Raw genomic sequence first — 17,338 nt, 5'->3', positions numbered from 1 at the left:
CGCCACTGCGCAGCCGCGAGAGGGCGGTACCACGGCGGCTGCGACATGGGGGGGCGCGGAGCAGACGCCGGAAGTAGCGGTGGTACGGGTCCCACCGAGGGGTACTCACCGCCGGCAGCGTCCACCCGCGCCGCGGCTAGAGCCAAGGCCCGAGGGGGTGGGCGTGGCGGCCGCCAGAACACAACACCCTCTGTTCCCTCTTCTCGCGGAGCCGCGCCGCGTCGCTCCCCTCCACCGGCTGCCATGAGCGAGCGCCTCCGCCCCAGGTGAGACCACAGAGACCCCCTTCGTTCCCAACCCCTCGGTGGGGCTGGAGCCAAAAGGGCGCGCGAAGCGGGGATCCGAGCAAGCGTGGGCCCTGCGGGTCTCCTTCTGGGTGCTCTGCGGCCCCGGGGGAAGAGGGAGAGGGATGCGCAAGTACCTGGTCCCTGAGGTGCTAGGAGGAGTGACTCGCTGGGTCCACGTCTCCCCCCACCCGCACCCCGTCTTTCCCCCCCTCGTCTTTCCCTACTTGGAATGCGGTCTGAACGGCCCCGGAAGAGAGACAGTGGCCCTAAAGCTTCCCTGTCCTAAATTTAGGAGGGTGGGGGGATGGGAGGAATGTCTGATCTTTGAGAGGGAGTCCCTGGGACGTCTTTGAGGGGCAGTGGTGGGGAGCTGCCGTCTCCCCAAGGTCAGAAAGGATTGGGTTAACTCTGCAGCAGGGAAGGATGGGGCTAGATGGAAGAATTTGTGCCCTCGGACGGTTGTGAACATAGAAGGGCAGACGACCAAAGTGACTTGGGCATTGACAGGCAGGATTCTAAACTGTTTGGATACGGAGCCGTTTGACTCCGAAGGCGGGAGGTAGGGCTTGTATCGCGATGCTCTACTTTCCACAAAGCGTGGCCTCAGGACCCTGGTCTTCACCTAGGGGTGCTGTTCTTGCTTGCCGTGTGCAGAATAGAGTCGGATCAAGCTGCCTGCTTGCTTTCTTCTCTCATTTTCTCCTGTAAGGGGATGGGGAGGAGAAAGTTGGGATTGGGTACCCCAAATGAAGAGGAGCAACTTTACTTCAAATTAGAAAAATCCCTCATGGTGGAATTTGAAGTGAAAACCTATAGATCACCAAGTCCAACACTATCCCTTTTCTGTGTGTGTGTTTTTTTAAGATATTATTTATTTATTTGACAGAGGGAGAGAGATCACAAGTAGGCAGAAAGGCAGGCAGAGAGAGAGGGGGAAGCAGGCTCCCTGCTGAGCAGAGAGCTCTATGGGGGGCTCCATCCCAGGACCCTGAGATCCTGACCTGAGCTGAAGGCAGAGGCTTTAACCCACTGAGCCACCCAGGCACCCCATCCCTTTTCTGATGAGGAAACACTTAGAGAGCTCAGCTGGTTTACTCAAGTCTTTCCAGGTTAACCAATCTTTCGTTATTTCCTGGGAGTCTCATTAAAGCTCAAGTGAATAAAATAGGTTTGCCTTGGTAGATTATGCTGAATCTTGTTGTTCATATTTTCATTGGCTTTGAATGTAATTGATAGTCTTCCCACAAAGGTCTTGCTCTGGAGGATGGTTAATTAAGGGAAAGCATCCTGAGGTTATTTGGTCCAATAGTGAAAATCTAGGTTGGCCCATACTTCTGCATTGGATTATTGATTTCAGTATGTAGTGAGTGGGGCATAAAGCCTGCTTGTATAGAAAGTAAGAGTGGACTAGATTTGAACTTGGGGGCTGACTTGCTATTGGAATTAGGAACAAGTTCCTTAGGCAAGGTAAGCCAGATCCACCTGTCATTGTTTTCCTTCCCAAACCCAGTTAATACTTCTGATAGTCTCTTGTGATGTCTCCTATCTGAAAAAGTCTAAATATTTCCTACAGAAATACTCCTTTTATCTCTCACTGGATAAGCAAACCTGAATGTGCTTAAACTGGTAGCAGATGCCTTTTATCTAGTACGCAAATAACCTCAACATGTTTATACTGGTAATTTCATTGCTATAAAAACCCTACGTGATTTGGACAGGGGTTTCTTACCTGCTTTTCACCCCATGTTTCATGGAGTATGACGGACCAGCCCTGCCAGCTCCTGTTGTCATAATATCTCCAAGTCGGTTCAGTTTCCTGGATCTGTTTCCTCAACTTTAAGATGAGGGGTTGGTCTGAGATGGTGATTTTTCAGACTGTTATAAAATATACTGAGATAACCATAGAGGGGTAGATGTATGTCAAGGAAACCCCTACTTTAACCTAAACAATCCTTTATTTCATATATATATTGAATGATTTTTTTTTCCTGATAGAAAGGGTTCTGTTACTATAAAGAAAAAAAGTTTGAAAAACACTAGTCGCCATACTCTTAAGATTTCTTTTATGCTCAGTGTCTAGGAGATGACTAGAAGACTGGAAAGAAATGAAATGAGCGGTGATGTAATCGGCCATCCTTAAGAGTAACAGATGCTAAACAACGATCTGTAACTAGATGCCTGGGGAGAACATAATCAATTATATGGTGGCGGCTAAAATTATAACCTGGTCTGTGGCATTAACGTGGAAGGCTATAATCTGACTTTGTGGATACGGTTGAACATGAAATTGTAATCTTGGCAATCATTAATAATATTGTTGAAAGAAAAATGTTTCAAGGGTGGACTCTACAAAGAGCTTAGAAAAAGGAGAAAGAGCAGGAAGACTCATTCTTAATCCGTGCCATCCAAAGGAGAGGGCCTCCCACAGGGGTGGTTGGGGTACCGTGAGAACGCTGCTGATTATGAGGCAAGGATATTTCATGGGACTTTTCCCAGAGTTTAGTTGAAATCTGCAGAACCAGCCCGTCCTCTCTGTACTCACGTCCTTTTTGTCCGACAGCCTCCTTGACGTTCATTTTCTTGTCACTGCAAAGATATGCCATGGATTATAAATGAGGAAATTGGGCAGTTGGGGTCAGGCTCATAAGTGGTTAGAGTGGCCCAGCTGCCCAGAGCACAGTCAGCTGCTGGTCTATTGATAAGAGTTTGGGGACCAGCATTTGGTGAGTTTCCCTGGGGTGGCATGTGACATTCTGTCGAATTTTGTTCTGTTAACTGCATCTCTTTTCCAAAAAAATTCTCTGATCATATTAGGGTGAAAATAGTAATTATTTGGTTCAAATCTGTGGTAATAGCACATTCATTTAAAGGACTATCAAACCTCCTTTTCACCTAGTTTTTAACCCCCACATACTTAAGAGTAATGTGCGGTTAAGATCTAGTGCCCTGAGAGAAGGGTTAGGGAGCAGAAATGATGATCTTCGAAACAACTGAGTTTTAGAATGAGGTCACCAGAGCCCTTTGCAGGTTGGTTAATGCTTGATCAGAACCACCCACTCACAATTTATTGTTCCAAGCCTAAGCTGGATCTGCACTCATTAATAGATGTATTCAGAGTTCAGGAGTATCGCCAAATACAGGGCATTGAGCTCAGGGTGATAACTTAGATGTTCCCCAGTATCAAGACTTCAAGACTTCAACTCAAAACCTTGGGATTATGGGTCTGCCCCACCATGCCACACTAACTGGCATAGAAAGTGTACGACTGTATAGAAGATACTCAGTGCTGAAATAAATACTTTGGTCAAATTCAGTACCTGCCCCAAGATTTGTCTTTCCTCTAGCTATAGAAATTTGAATCTTTAAGAGTTTTCATTATAATAGATTATGCAGTTTTGTATAAATTGGCCTCTTGCCAGTGCTGTCCAGTGGCACTTTCTATAGTGATGGGAATGCCCTGTGTCTGTGCTGTCCAGTACAGTTGCCCCTAACTACCTGTGGCCTTTGAACACTGAAAATGTAGCTAGTGTGACTAAGGAACTGGATATTAAATTAAATGTAAGTAACCTCATGTGGCTAGTGGCTGCCATACTGGATAGCACAGTTTGCCTTCAAATGATAACTCCTCTAATTTATTTCTATTTTCTGTCTTCTAAACGGGGGCATAGACGTCCTTCCAGGAGCACTTAATTCTTTCATCGAATACATACACATTTTGTCTGTTGCACATCTGAGAACACTGAGGTAAATGTGTGGATTTTCCTGAAACCTGAAAATTTGGAGCAGCTTGTGCTGCAAACTCCAATAATTTGGTGATGTAACATACAGTACTAGGTGGTGCGGAGAGAATAATGGAGTTAACGTGTGCCAGAGCAGCCTTTCCAGTGACGGTTGGGAAGAGTGATCTAACGCTTTAGTGGCACTGAGCTTTTGTTGCATGTAATAACTGGGGGGAAATCAGGGATGAAACAAAACTGCAGATCAGAGACCACACGAATCTCTGATGCTATCCCTGTGTAGCACCATTTTCATGAGGATTTTAGGGGTACGCGGGCAGAGACAGCCACTCCTGACTTACATACTGTCCTATGGAAGGGAGTAAGATGAGGTAACCTGAAATGGTGATTTCAGGAAACGCAGAGGGAAGATAACCTTAATTAAGTGGAATTTGAAAGCTTAGTCATTAGCATCACCCTGTACCTACTTGTTCCCAGTAGGCATTTAAAGTTGCCAAGCTTCTTTTTAGAAATCAGTTGCACTAATTTAAGCTCGCCTCTACTGCTGCTATTTCATATTTTTGTTCTTCATGCCCAGCGATGGTGTACTTCTAACTTTTTACCTATTGGGATAGTGCGTATGATGAATTCTGTTTTCTCAGGTAAGAGGGCAAATTTGTTGTCATGATTTACAGTTTTCAGTGCCTAAAAGATCAATTGTTGGATTTTTCTTTTTTCCCTCCCTGTGATTTAATTTCAGGAAAAGGAGAAGGAATGGCAATGAAGAAGACCATCATCTCCCCCCCCAGACCAAAAGGAGTAGTAGAAATCCTGTCTTTCATGATTCTTGGGACACAGAGGTAGGAAGTGTGGTCAGTGTTTCTGCTGTTTTCGTTGACTTGAGCTAAATAACCCAGTTTCTTCTTGTAATTAAAATTATTCTTCGAATAAATAAAAGTGATCTTACTTGATTGCAGTGGTTTCAACTTTTTTTGAGTCATGGCCCCTTTGAGGAAGCTGTGCACCTTCTCCGCAGAAAGGTGGCATATGTCTGCACATAGTAGTACGCACACACAGCCCAGAACTTGTTAGAAGTTCCACGGACCTTTGAAAACTCATCTTTGAGCTGTCTAGTTGAATTTCAATTATTTTCTAGTAATTTAGGAGCCATTAATTACCCTTAAGACAAGTATATTTTGTTGCTGTCATGCACATGTCTTTATGAGAAACTGTGTAAACATTCAGAGTAGGTAACGTCTGTGCACACATAATCCTATTTTTAGGTGTTACTGCTTTTTTTTTTCTTTTTTACCGTGTTGTTCTAAAAGAGCTCCTGTGGGAGGCAGGGTGGAGGAGAGTGAGTGGGAAGAGAGGGAAAGAGCTCCTGAAGTTCTGGTTTCCTGAAAAGAGAGCTTCGGTGTGGCACCTGTGGCAGAGTTTCTGTGTGCATCGCAAGGACTGCCCTTCAGGGGGCAAGGAGGCTAACATTCAAATGACGTCTCTGTTACCGCAAAATTGTGACCCTTAACAAGTCGTCACCATGACTGAGAAGCTTCTCACTGGCAGAGATCCCCAAGCCCAAGTCTCGTAACTTAGAGCAGACCTCTGTGCATCATAGAACTCTGCGTATCATAGTTTTTGCACAACCAAAATAATTCGTACTTTAATTAGTTCTCGATAATAGGATTTGACCTACATCTAGTCTTTACGGGAAATCCAAAGTTACTTCCCCCCAGGGGGGATGAAATCCGTTAATGTGTAGGTCATACACATTCGGGGGCAGCAAATGAGCAAGTGCATATTAGCTCCTTCTGTGTGGAGACTTGAGTTCCTATAACTCCTGTCCCCCTTTTAAAAGTCTGCTCTCATGCTTTGTTTTTTTATGTTTTGAAAAATGATTAACAGAAAAGCAGTTGAGCTTTTGTTTAATGTGAGAAAAGCAGAGATTAGAGGCTTCCCTGAGCATCCAGTGATAAAACCGTGACAACAATTGAGTTTCCATTATTCTTTTGGATTATAAGTCTGTGAAAAGAGTGTGCAGGGATTACTTTCACCGCATCAGTGTTCCTTTACTTGTGTCTCTGTGCAAATCCTGCCAAGTGGTGTTTACATTAGTTCAGAGGTGCTGTCGGTCTAACTCTTTTGTATTGATCATTTGTGCTGTTTACGGTTGTGATGCCTGAGAACAGGATTATAAATTGTCATTTTTTAAAAAAAGGGAACACTTCTGATCTCGTATTTTCAGTAAGACTCTTAGTAGTTTTGTTTTAATTGCTGTTTATAGAAAATGGTCTTTACTCCCTGTCTAAAACCTGTAGCATTGATATCACAGAAGCAAACCATGTATTGTTTTTCAGTGTTTTGGTTCATATGTCTTGTTCTTACTTGTACAAAGAAATGGAGCGGCTAAACCACTCTGTAATCATTAGTCTGAAAGAAGGACTAGCTTGCCTTTGTTAGAATTAACAGGCCACGCGGGCATTTTTTATTTGTTGTGATATCTGAACTCACTGGTAGACCCCGTGTGGACGGTTACGGCCGTCCCATGCAGCCCTGTTGACTGACCGGTCACCAGCGCTCTGAATGTGTGGCCACTCGTGCTGTGCTTGTCCAGGGGTGGAATTCACCAGTAGTGAGGCCGAGTCAACCAAGGGAAGGCTAGAGAAGCAAAAGGCAGGAGAAAACCTTTAAAATGGAAAGTTAAACCCTGAATAATTGAATCTGCACCATTGGAATAGATCGTTATGTTTATAGCACAAAAATATCAGGTTTAGGGGCACTTGGCTGCTTTTTGATAATTGTATATGAATAGGAAAATAATAAAATGATTCATTATTAGTGGATTGTTAGTTTTGTAAATTTATGTAATCAAATGTTAATGAAAATGTTTTTATTTATTTTTTATTTTTAAAGATTTTATTTATTTGTCAGAGAGAGGGCAAGAGAGAGAGAGTGAGCGAGCACAAGCAGGGGAAGCAGCAGGCAGAGGGAGAAGCAGGCTCCCCGCTGAGCAGGGAGCCCGATGCGGGACTTGATCCCAGGACCCTGGGATCACGATCTGAACCGAAGGCAGATGCTTAACCGACTGAGCCACCCAGGCGCCCCAAAAATGTTATTTTTAAATTCTAAGGTGGGGCCAGTGAGATAGTTTCCCTAAGCCTAACTGAGTGAAGAGAAACTGTTTCTTGTGTTTTTCCTGAAATACTTAAGTAATTTTAGAATTCTTTTTCTTGTGACTTGAAGAGCTTTCATTGGAAGGAGTTTGCTTTAATTCTGAGAGGATTAAATTAAAGTTGTTTTTATAATTAATTGCCAAGGTTAGGTTTTTCTCCTAAATGTAATAATATTGTCAAGTACTGGGGAAAAAGGTGTTTGAATTATATGTCACAAGTAAATCACAGTTATCTGTAAAATGGAGATAGTATATACCTCTTTCCCTAGATACTGTTGAAGGGGAAGAATGTGAACTGACTTGCCGGATTAGTTACATAAACAAACTTTTAATCTACTTGTGCATTTTCTTCTTGTCATTTTTGTAGGCGGTATTATCTCTGCTTTTCAGATGGGAAAATTGGGGCACAGAAAAGTAAAGTATTTTGCCGAAAGATACGCAGCTAATAAGAGGCAGAGTTAGTGAGCCCAGAGCTTGGCTGGTGAGCCCCTTTGCTCCTGGATGGGTTAAAAACTAGCAAGATTTAACTTTATTTAAATTTGTTCTCTTAGGGGTGGTCTTATTGGTTTGAATTTTATCTTAATTTGTAGTAGAGGAATGCTTTTTGCTTTCAGTTTTAGTATCTTTATCTACAGTTCACCCTAGATGTTTCCACATAAACGTGGCTTCTTTCACGTAGGTGCATGCCTTGGAAAAGGTGCTACTACCTGAGTAACTAGAAGCAGAACATTTTTGAATGTTTGTGGGGTTGTTTTTTTAAAGATCTTTAACCTACCAAGACCATTTTAATTTTTCAGATCACTGTAGAGTAACAAGGAAAGAGTGAGAGAATGTGGAGGAAAAACAGGGGTGGCTTGCCTTGAGTGGCCTCTGCCTTTATCCTTCCCTGCTAGAAGGGGAAAGTTTTCCTGTCATAACCCTAAAATCCCGCGGGTATTGTTAATGCGACTGCAGAGACCTGACCAAAAAGTAACAACCAGGGAACCCGTGTATCATTACAATTAGGGTTCTCTAAGTCCATTTATCTTAACTACTAAGAATTAGCTGAATATCGGGTGATTTTTTTTTTAATAGTGTGAATTTAGATGACAATGAGAATATTGAGTATAATTTCTTTAAAAGTATCTTAAGGCTTTTAGTTTTTTGCCCATTCTCTCTTTTTTAAAGATTTTATTTATTTGACAGAGAGAGTGAGAGCAGGAGGGAGGGGCAGAGGGAGAAGCAGACTCCTCTCTGTGCAGGGAGCCCAACGTGGGGTCTATTCCAGGATCCTGAGATCATGAGCTGAGCCAAAGGCAGGCACTTAACCGACTGAGGTTCCCCCCCCCACCCCGTGCCCCAGTTTATGCCCATTCTTGTCTTCAGTCGGTTGTAGGGTAGTAGGTGCCTCCTAAGAGAACTGTTTTTGGTGATGAAACTATTAGGATATGTGTCATGTTTAAAAACCCTGTAGCAAAGCAACTCTGAAATTACCTTCTAAAATGGTCCACTCAAAGAAACAGGCCCCTCCAAAATGAGTGGGGTTTTCACATATGTTTAAAGAAACCGTGCTCCTGGTGTACGTCTCACAGTGTCAATAATACGTCGCATCAGCCCACAGCATAGAAAGCTTCACCAGGTGGTTGGTTTGTAAAGAAATGAGTGTATGTACCCACCTGTACGTGTTTTTCTACAGGTCAGGATTATTTTTTGGCCTGTTGGTTTTAAACAGTGAAGTGATTGATCATAGGACATTTTAGTTAGGAAGGACCTTAAAACATTGTGCAGTTCTGCTTCAGCCTGTAAGGGAAACTGAGACGTAGAAAGGATAGGCTACTCCCTCAGGGACACAGAAGTGTGACCGCCTGTGTTGTCATTCCTTGCAGTTAGACGAGGTAACAGGAGCCCAGTGAACTCATTTGGAATCTTACAGCCTCCCTGATGATAGCAGACCTGCAGCTCTCTGAAATTGTTGGTGCTTCAGAAGCACAGATTTTTCCGGTGGATTCTCTGACAGGCTTGGCTAGGGTCATCTCTTGCACTTACTCCGGCCTCTGCCAAGGACTTACACGGCACTTGATCATGACCCAAGGAAGGGTGTGTGGTGAGCCGGAGTTCTTTGGTCCTTTGAGGCTCACGTAAACGAAAAAGCACCAGTGAATGGGGAGCTGGAAGGGACGGGAAGCTGGGGTTTGAGAGAAAATCAAATGCACTGCCGGTCTGCTTTTCTAATTAAGAAGAAAAAGCATCCAGCTCTAGGTAATGAATAGACACATATATTCTGGCTCTCCTTTCATGAAGCAGAGAGACTCAGTAATTAATATTCCTGCCTGGAGGGCTTTCTAAAGATTATCAGCGGGAATCGTCTTTACAGTTGTTTCGGGTATACACGGCTTGCCTCTTACACTGATTTACCCCTTGGGAAAATGGAACCGGTTGTCGGCCGAGAGTCCGGGACCTCTGCTGTCTAATTCGAGCCCTGTGGGCTGAGAACATGAGCTCGTCACTGTCCCTGTCCTCTGCGTCAGAACTGGTCCAGCACGTGCTGCTCCTCTCTGCCTAGGGAAGTGGCCTTCCGCCTTTCTTTGTCTACTCTGCCTCCTGGCCGAGGCCCCTGAAAGCCTCCCTCGAACGCCTCCCTTCTCTTACACCTCCCTTCTCTTACAGTCTCCAGCATGGTGTCCCCGGACACAAGCCCACGGAGGTATCTGTCCCTTCCTCGTGGGTCCCCTTGCCACCCCCAGCCCGTCCGCAGGCTCTCCCCCCCCTTTCCCAGCAGCTGGCCTGTACCTTCCGCCCGGCTGGCTGGTGTCCCACCGGCCTCCCCTTCTTCCCTCTCTTGATCCCGTTTCCTTCCCAAAGCCCCTGAACCGTTCTCAAGGCTCGCCGGGGCTCTCCCCATTCAGCAGACACGCACTGAGCACCCAGTCCTTGCCAGCTCACTTGTCTCCTTCGTTTCCTTGCTCCTGTCTCCCCTTGGGCTGTGACACATCCCCTTTGATTTGCATTGCTGCGGTCCTGCCGCGGGCCTGCTTTCCTGCTTGATGCGTGGAGCCCTCCCTTCTGCACAGAGCACCGAGCGGGTCTTAGGTGCGGACTTCAGGGTGCTTGATTGTCGAGCCGTAACCCGTCCTGGATATTTTGTCGGACTGACTGTGCCTGGGGTGGGCCGCCACACCACACTGTTAGCTTTACCTCCCCAAACACTCCTTCCTTCTGTTTGTGCTCCTACTGTGCTCTCGGTTTGCCACGGCCTGCTTGCTGAAACGCTTCCCCATTCTTCTAGGCCCGGTTCAGATACTTTTCATTTCACTGAGGCTCTCCTAGTTCTCTCAGCACCTGTTGCTAGATTGCCGTCACCGCAGTAGCCGTGACGGGAGGATTGTTCTCCATGGCTGGGCTGCCACCATAATCTTGGTTAAGCCCAGCACATTCCTGTTGAATGATTAAGCCGCCCTAGTGAAAATGCCATCTTGTACACAGCAGGCACGGGGACATTTGTGTGGACAGTGCTTGGCCATCGGAACAGTCGGTGCACGCTCGAGCCAGGTTTTTCCGGAGCCACGTGGGGCCCTGGCAGGTGCACGTTTTAAAACAGCGCACGGGTGATTCCTGAATAGGCCGAGTCGTGATCGTTCTCTTCTCCGCCTGCCCTGGCATCTGCACTTACAGGGACGCACTGGTAGAGTTCACGAGTGCGCAGGCTAACCTAGAGTCCTCGCTGTGCACGCAGATCTTCTCCACGGGTTAGGAGTTGCCTTGGTGTATTTAGAGAGACCCTGTTGGTTGGAATTGGCATAAGTTTAACTTCGTTGTGCTTGTACACGTGGATGGCCAAGGGGTTTTTATTTCACGGAGTGTGACCTTAATTCTCTTTCGATTTGTGATGTCAGTCTGTCTTGAAAATACCTGGGTCAGATGTCAGCAGGAAGCCTAAACTGAAAGTCCAGAGGAAAGAGAAGGAGCTTTGTAACCGCCCTCCGGGACGCGTGGTCTGCTGAGCGGTCTCCCTGAGGTGCAGGGGACAGTTCGACGACTCTTTCTTAGTCCCCAAGTCTCATAAAAGAATTCTTAAGAACAGTATTAGTAACGAGGTAAATATTTCTGTCCCAGTTTAGCAGCTGTAATTTTTAAAACCGTTACTGTAAAGGGTGCCCCCTCCCAAGCAATGGGATACTAAAAAGATCCACTAAGTGAGGAAAATACAGTTTCTCTTTTCATCTCAAGTTTTTTTGTTTTATAACAAAATGATCGACTTCTGTGCAGATCTTAAAACGTGGACAGAGACTTACGTTTTTAGGGTTAGGAGGAAATAATGGTCTTTTTCTTGTCCCATAAAGTAGGCCTGACTGACCGTGTTCAGACGGACAATAACTTCCCAACTTTTTTGACCCTGTCCCACAGGAGTGTTTTATTTTGTGACCCAGCACACACTAAATATATTCGTGAGCAATAAAACAAGTTTCACTGAATGGTTACTTTTTCATGTTTCGTTCTGTTTTCTTTTCCTATGCTGGCTGCTAATGGGTTTCCCTTCAGTTTCAAAACCCCTGGTTCATCCCTAGAGTGAGATACTCCTAAAAGCTTCCCTTGTAGTGAGAAGACTGGTCACAAGTGGCAGAAAATAGGAACCAAAGTGTCTTTTACAGAGATGTTTTGGTTTTACCTTTGATGGCAGTAGTGCGTAGGTAACGTTTTATAAAGGTTAAAATAACACGTAAAGGCCATTAACCCTGATTCTTGGGTTCAGATAGTCCCTCTTCTATTAGTTTAAAAATAGCATCAGCCTGCTCAATGCAAATGAATACAACTGAAGCAGTTTTAGAGGTTCTTAAAGGAGGAAAAAAACAGCCTTCTGCAAATCTTACTGACAACATCAGCATACTTTTTAAGCCTCCGTCTTGAAGTTAGAAGTACCTGAAGATCCGATCTGCTTTGTAGCAACATTTAGTTCTCTTACTTGTGACCAATTTGCTTCCCACAGAAATCTTTTTTTGTAGAAGCTATAGAAAATAAAAATATTGTAAAAAATGTAAGATCCAAATTCTAAATATTCTCGTATATATATCCTTCCAGGCTGTTTTTGGTGTACATAGATGTCTATACTAAAGAAAAACATTTAAAAAGCCAGCTGGCATTCGGTGTATACAGTTTTGCAACCTGTAAAAAAATGTTGGAGACTTCTTTCCTGGTATATTTATACATCTCTGTTATTGTTAATAGCTGAGTAGTTTCATTGTTAACAACTATAATTCATGGGGTATATTTTATATACATGTGTTATAACCAGTTTCTCTGTTGCTGGACATGGAGGTGATTCTCACTTTTTCACTGTTATAAACAAAGCCACGTTAAACATTTGTGTACCTGTCTTTGTAAAGTTGGTATAAACCATGTTTTTATGCAAGGTTTTTAAAACGGACTGGAAATCACAGGTATGTCTTTTCACTTTTCACGGTATTGTAGAGAAATTTTTTCTAACCCGTTTATTTTAAAGAACTTTTACCTTTTCTCAGAATAGTGTCACCTTTGCTATTATAGTGTGAAGTAAATTTTGAGATGGAAACTTGACTTACTAGAAACTGATTCTAGTTCTTGCCTTAATTTTCAGACAGTACCTGTAACGAAAAACAGTAAAGAAAACAGACTAAGAGGAAACAAAGTGTTCTGCGCGGTGGGTTTCTTATTTAGTGTAGTAGCTGACTCGTTAACTGTTCACGACCTTACCAGGTGCAGGAGCTCCACACACAGGGGCTGCTCCCGTCTAGGTTAGGAGAAGCTTTTTTTTTTTTTAAATATTTCTTTTCTTTTCTTTTTTTTTTTTAAGATTTTATTTATTTATTTGAAAGAGAGAATGAGAGAGAGTAAGCATGGGAGGGGGAAGGTCAGAGGGAGAAGCAGACTCCCTGCTGAGCAGGGTGCCCGATGTGGGGTGTCGATCCTGAGATTCCAGGATGATGACCTGAGCTGAAGGCAGTCGCTCAACCAACTGGGCCACCCAGGCACCCAGGAGCAGCTTTTAGGGAAAACAGTTTTTGGGTTTGAATTGCATTTGACTTCGAAAGTCTTTTAAGTACATTTTTTTAAAAGGATTTTTTATTTATTTGAGAGAGAAAACGTGCACTGGGAGGGGGAGGGAGAAGCAGAAGCAGACCCCCTGCTGAGCAGGATCCATCCCAGGACCCTGAGATCGGGACCTGGGCCAAAGGCAGTCACTTAGCCCACTGAGCCACCCAGGCACCCTGGTCTTTAATTGCTGCTGCTAATCCTGCCATCGGACTCCATTCAGCCCGTCATAATGCTCTTCCTGTTTGTGGTTTTTTGGTGGAAAGACATACAGGTGGTCTTTTACCACATGTGAGCAATGGGATGTGTAAGCTGTGAAGCAGCTCCAGATGACTTATGGGCCACGATGATTCTCCTTTAAGTCTTACTAAGAGCAGATACCCTTCAGGGACATTGCTTTCTCTCCTGGTTCAGACATGTTTCTGTACATATTGTTAGGTGCAACTTTTGCTCAAAAATGGATAAACTCGCATTTTAAAAAATCACTTTTAAAGTATCTATCTGGAAACATTATTTATACATTTATTTTTATAGTAAAGATACATAATAACCACATTGTAAGACTGTTATAGTAAAGGGTAGGAAAGCAAGAAGCAACTTAATCCCTCCATTTGAATACTATGGCCAGTTTTTTCCCAGTCTTTCTTATGTGTAGACTTTACAGAGTTGCATGCAGACTTTCCAGAACGAATGTCTTTGTATAAGGGAGCACGAATTAGATAGCTCAAAGGGCAAAGTTAAGAAAAGTACGCACCAGATCATTAATTACTAGAATCCTATCTTTCTCATGCATTGACTCTCTCCAGTACGGTACCAGGCTGAGTTGTGAATGGAGGAAGGGCACTGTCGGTCATTTATTTGAAATGCAGTACTTAAATTGTAAAATAAACCATCATTCTGAAATGGATTCTTACCATTGCCTTACCTTTTGAGAACCCTAGTTTTTAGGGATCTCTGAGTAGCTTCTTCAAGACAATTAAGACACCAAATCATATTTTTTACATTCAAAAAAAGAAATAAGGCACACTTGGGCCCACATGCACACACACATATCAAACTGCAGAATTGCCATTGTAACTTTAGAAGAAGTACGTTGTACTTTTTCAAGATAGGTGTTCTGCGTTCAGAGAATACCATTTTGTGTCCCTGAGATGAGAACCAGGAAATTGTCCCAGATGGTTTTAAAACTTGTGGCCAGAAGCCATGTTGTGTTAATGACACTTAAACCCTGTCCCCGTGATGGGTACTTTTCCCTTGGAGGCGGAGAACTTCCTCCTTTGATTATTGGGAAATTACTGGAATGAATGATGAAAGCAGGGAGAGAAGGTGTGAAAGGAACTAGGTTGTAGTTGAAGAGCTTTGCAGTCAGAAGGCCTGAGCCTGGGCCCCGCCGCGGCTGGGGACGTGACGGGGATCCTTATCCCCCTGAGCCTCACTCGCGAGGCAGTCCCGAGGAGGCAGTGAGGTGTCGTAGGCGCCCGCACTTTGGCTGGCTGCAAAGCCCGCTGCTTTTGGTGCTGCTGCTCCTCAAACCAAACACAAGGCTGCTCTTACACGGGGTATTATAAACGACACCACAGTGAAGTTCTTAAGAAGCCAAACAGCTAATGGCGGTCCTGTTTCTCTTTCCTTCCAGTCTTCAAGCAGCGACAGCGGTGGGAGCAGCAGCAGCAGCAGCAGCAGCATCAACAGCCCGGACAGGGCGAGTGGGCCGGAGAGCGGCTCGAACCACGTGGCTGCCGGGTCCGGCCCCAACACCCCTCAGCCTGTTCCCGAGCAGTCTGCACTGTGCCAAGGCCCTTACTTCCACATCAACCAGACCCTGAAGGAGGCCCACTTTCACAGCCTACAGCACCGAGGACGGCCTCCGACATGATGTGCCGGCGGTTTCTTGCCTTCTGTGAAGGGACAGCGCTGTGCAGATTTGATATTTCAACTTACGATGTTTTAAAAAATTGCACAAAAATATGCCTGTTGGCTTTTCAGTCTATATTTGAAATAACAGGTCAACAGGCCGTTGTTTACTTGTGGTTTTGCTGCACTATTGCAATTTCAAAGGGGCTTTGAAGCAATTTTTTATAGGATTCTTTTGAGGGTGGGTCTCAAATCCATGTCGAGGTAATGGTATGAGGAAATCTCATCTGCGTGTTGAATCCATAGTTTGTCCAGTTCAGACTGATTTCCAGATCTGTCAATTAGAAATTCTACTTTATGTAAAAAGGCCTTTTAAAAATGCGGGATCTTCAATTTTTTAAATTCAATAAACTAGTAAAGAGTATCTAGTTTCCATGAAAAAAACCTAAGTTGTTTTCCAAAATACAGAAAGCTTGATTCAGTCTTGCACTGAAACTAATTGCCATACTACCTCTTAGTATGTAGACGTCCTGTTGAAAGTACTCTCTCCTCTGTAACAGGAGAACAATCAGATCCAAGTTAGACTGTGTCAGTGAAGCAGCCTTGCTAGTAACTATCTTCTCTCTTTGTTATATATTTGTATTTCCAGAGAGAATGTCTGTCAGACTTGTATACCCGGCTCACTTCCGCTACTGTTACTCCTCCAAAGCCTCCATCTCAGACTTAGTAGGAAACATGGCACAGTTCGGACAGTTGAGTACGTAACGACCTTTGTCTCACTCACTGACTTGTTCTATCAGCAGTTTCCGTGATCTTGCTGGGAATCCGCTTTGGGGTTCAAGAACTAAGGCGCTGGGGAATGCTGACCAACCGTAAGCTATCTGAACTGCTGTCTCAAGTCACAAGTATTGTGAAACCATTGAACAAATAGTCACTGTATGCTTAAAGGAACCCCTAATGGTAACTGGGGGGCCACATTCCACCGTTGAAACTGGAAAGACTGGTGTGGTTTAGAAACAAACAAGCAGAGGCACCATTAGCAGAAATGATGTAGTATTTATTTAGAGAGAGACGGATATGTTCCCGTGTTATTTAGTCATACTAGAGAGCCAACCTAGCTTGAACAACGAAGGCGTGGACGCGTCTTCTTCCTCACTGACCAGCTGTCGGAACAAGGAGCCAGGCTGCGCTGGGTCACCCGCTCGGGAGAGTGCCGGGGGGACAACCTGCCATGCATGTAGAGGAAAGTGCCTTAGAGTCTACCCAGACCCTCCTGCCTGCTCACACCCGCCACGGCACGCGGAGTCCGCACGGCACACACAAGCGGATCTCAGAAGCACGGATAGTTCTAGTCAGGGGACTCTGCGCTTTGTCAACCCTGACAAAGGACACAGGGGACAAAATGAGATCTTATGGGACAGGATGAACATTTGAAGAGGAGGACTATCCTAGGAAAAGGGTAAACATAGGTACCTCCTTTCTGTGGTGTGAGCCTCTCCTACGGACGGAACTTACAGGTCACTTACTTGAAGCAGAGAGTCAGGGTTCCGGGGGAGCGCCGGCCGCCCCGGCCTGCGGAGGGGAGGGCCTGGGCGGGGAGCCTGTGCTTTTTCACTATCGCCTCCCATGTTGTACAACCAGATGTTTGAGGCGAAATTTGGTCTTACTGGGTTTGATGGCAGGGAAGGTGGAAAGGACACATTGCTAGCATTTTGTCCAACAAAAGCAAACAGAACTAGATGCTGTGAGAAGACAAGCCGTCTGGGCTCAAGCACACGCATACACGACACAACTCAGAAATACCCAGGAGGGCTCCTGCGGGCCTAATGGATGGCCGTCGACTGAAATAAAACGTGTATTAACAAGAAAATGTCAAACTCGAGAAAGCAAATTCCCTTTTATCCCACCCAACTGCAAGAAATAGGAAGATGAAACCACCACAACAAAAACAATTTTTTTTTCCCAAACAAGTACAACCGTAGTGCTGGGTTAAACAGTTACCTCTTCCACCCTGCGAACAGCAAGACACAAACCCCATCCTGTCCTGCTTGTTTTCTACAGCCTTGGCAGCCTGAGATAACGTCTCTATTATGAGGCTACTTGATAGTCTAAATAGGCATCGTTTAAAACTCCTCTCAGCTCAAGCTAGTGAAACCTTGTACTTCTATATTGCGCCGCCATTAAAAGCAGCATTAGTGCATTTTGTCCTTCGGTTCTTTATCGATTATTGAAAGGGGAGCTCATCGGGCAGTTTGGTGGGAGAC

General features: G+C 44.7%; 2 protein-coding genes across 5 annotated transcripts in view; one reads left to right on the top strand and one right to left on the bottom strand.

Moving 5' to 3' along the window:
- The first annotated feature begins 21 nt into the window (after positions 1 to 21).
- On the top strand, positions 22 to 17,273 carry VCF1 (VCP nuclear cofactor family member 1). 3 transcript variants are annotated; one of them, XM_080826005.1, is made up of 4 exons: positions 22 to 266; positions 4,764 to 4,863; positions 12,766 to 12,828; positions 14,857 to 17,273. In XM_080826005.1, the coding sequence occupies exons 1-4, from the start codon at positions 46 to 48 to the stop codon at positions 15,094 to 15,096; spliced, it is 624 nt and encodes a 207-aa protein (XP_080682131.1). In that variant the 5' UTR covers positions 22 to 45; the 3' UTR covers positions 15,097 to 17,273. The 3 variants fall into 3 exon arrangements, with proteins under 3 accessions (XP_080682131.1, XP_080682132.1, XP_080682133.1); XM_080826006.1 differs by lacking the exon at positions 12,766 to 12,828 and having other exon boundaries at positions 14,857 to 16,035; XM_080826007.1 differs by lacking the exons at positions 4,764 to 4,863; positions 12,766 to 12,828 and having other exon boundaries at positions 24 to 266; positions 14,857 to 16,035.
- The window catches only part of COG1 (component of oligomeric golgi complex 1), a 12,639-nt gene continuing 11,411 nt past the window's right edge, over positions 16,111 to 17,338 (bottom strand). Inside the window, exons 14-15 of one of the 2 annotated variants that reach the window (XM_080826004.1) lie at positions 16,878 to 16,915; positions 16,111 to 16,300 (exon numbers count right to left, since the gene is read on the bottom strand). In XM_080826004.1, coding sequence (XP_080682130.1) covers positions 16,898 to 16,915 — 18 coding nt within the window. In that variant the 3' untranslated portion in view covers positions 16,111 to 16,300; positions 16,878 to 16,897. The remainder of the gene's footprint in view (positions 16,301 to 16,877; positions 16,916 to 17,338) is intronic. The other variant, XM_080826003.1, reaches the window with a different exon arrangement.

Source organism: Martes martes (genome assembly GCF_963455335.1).
Source record: "Martes martes genome assembly, chromosome: 16".
NCBI classification, from domain to species: domain Eukaryota; kingdom Metazoa; phylum Chordata; class Mammalia; order Carnivora; family Mustelidae; genus Martes; species Martes martes.
The sequence above is the reverse complement of the archived record's forward strand: the minus strand, read 5'-3'. Positions and strand labels throughout refer to the sequence as shown.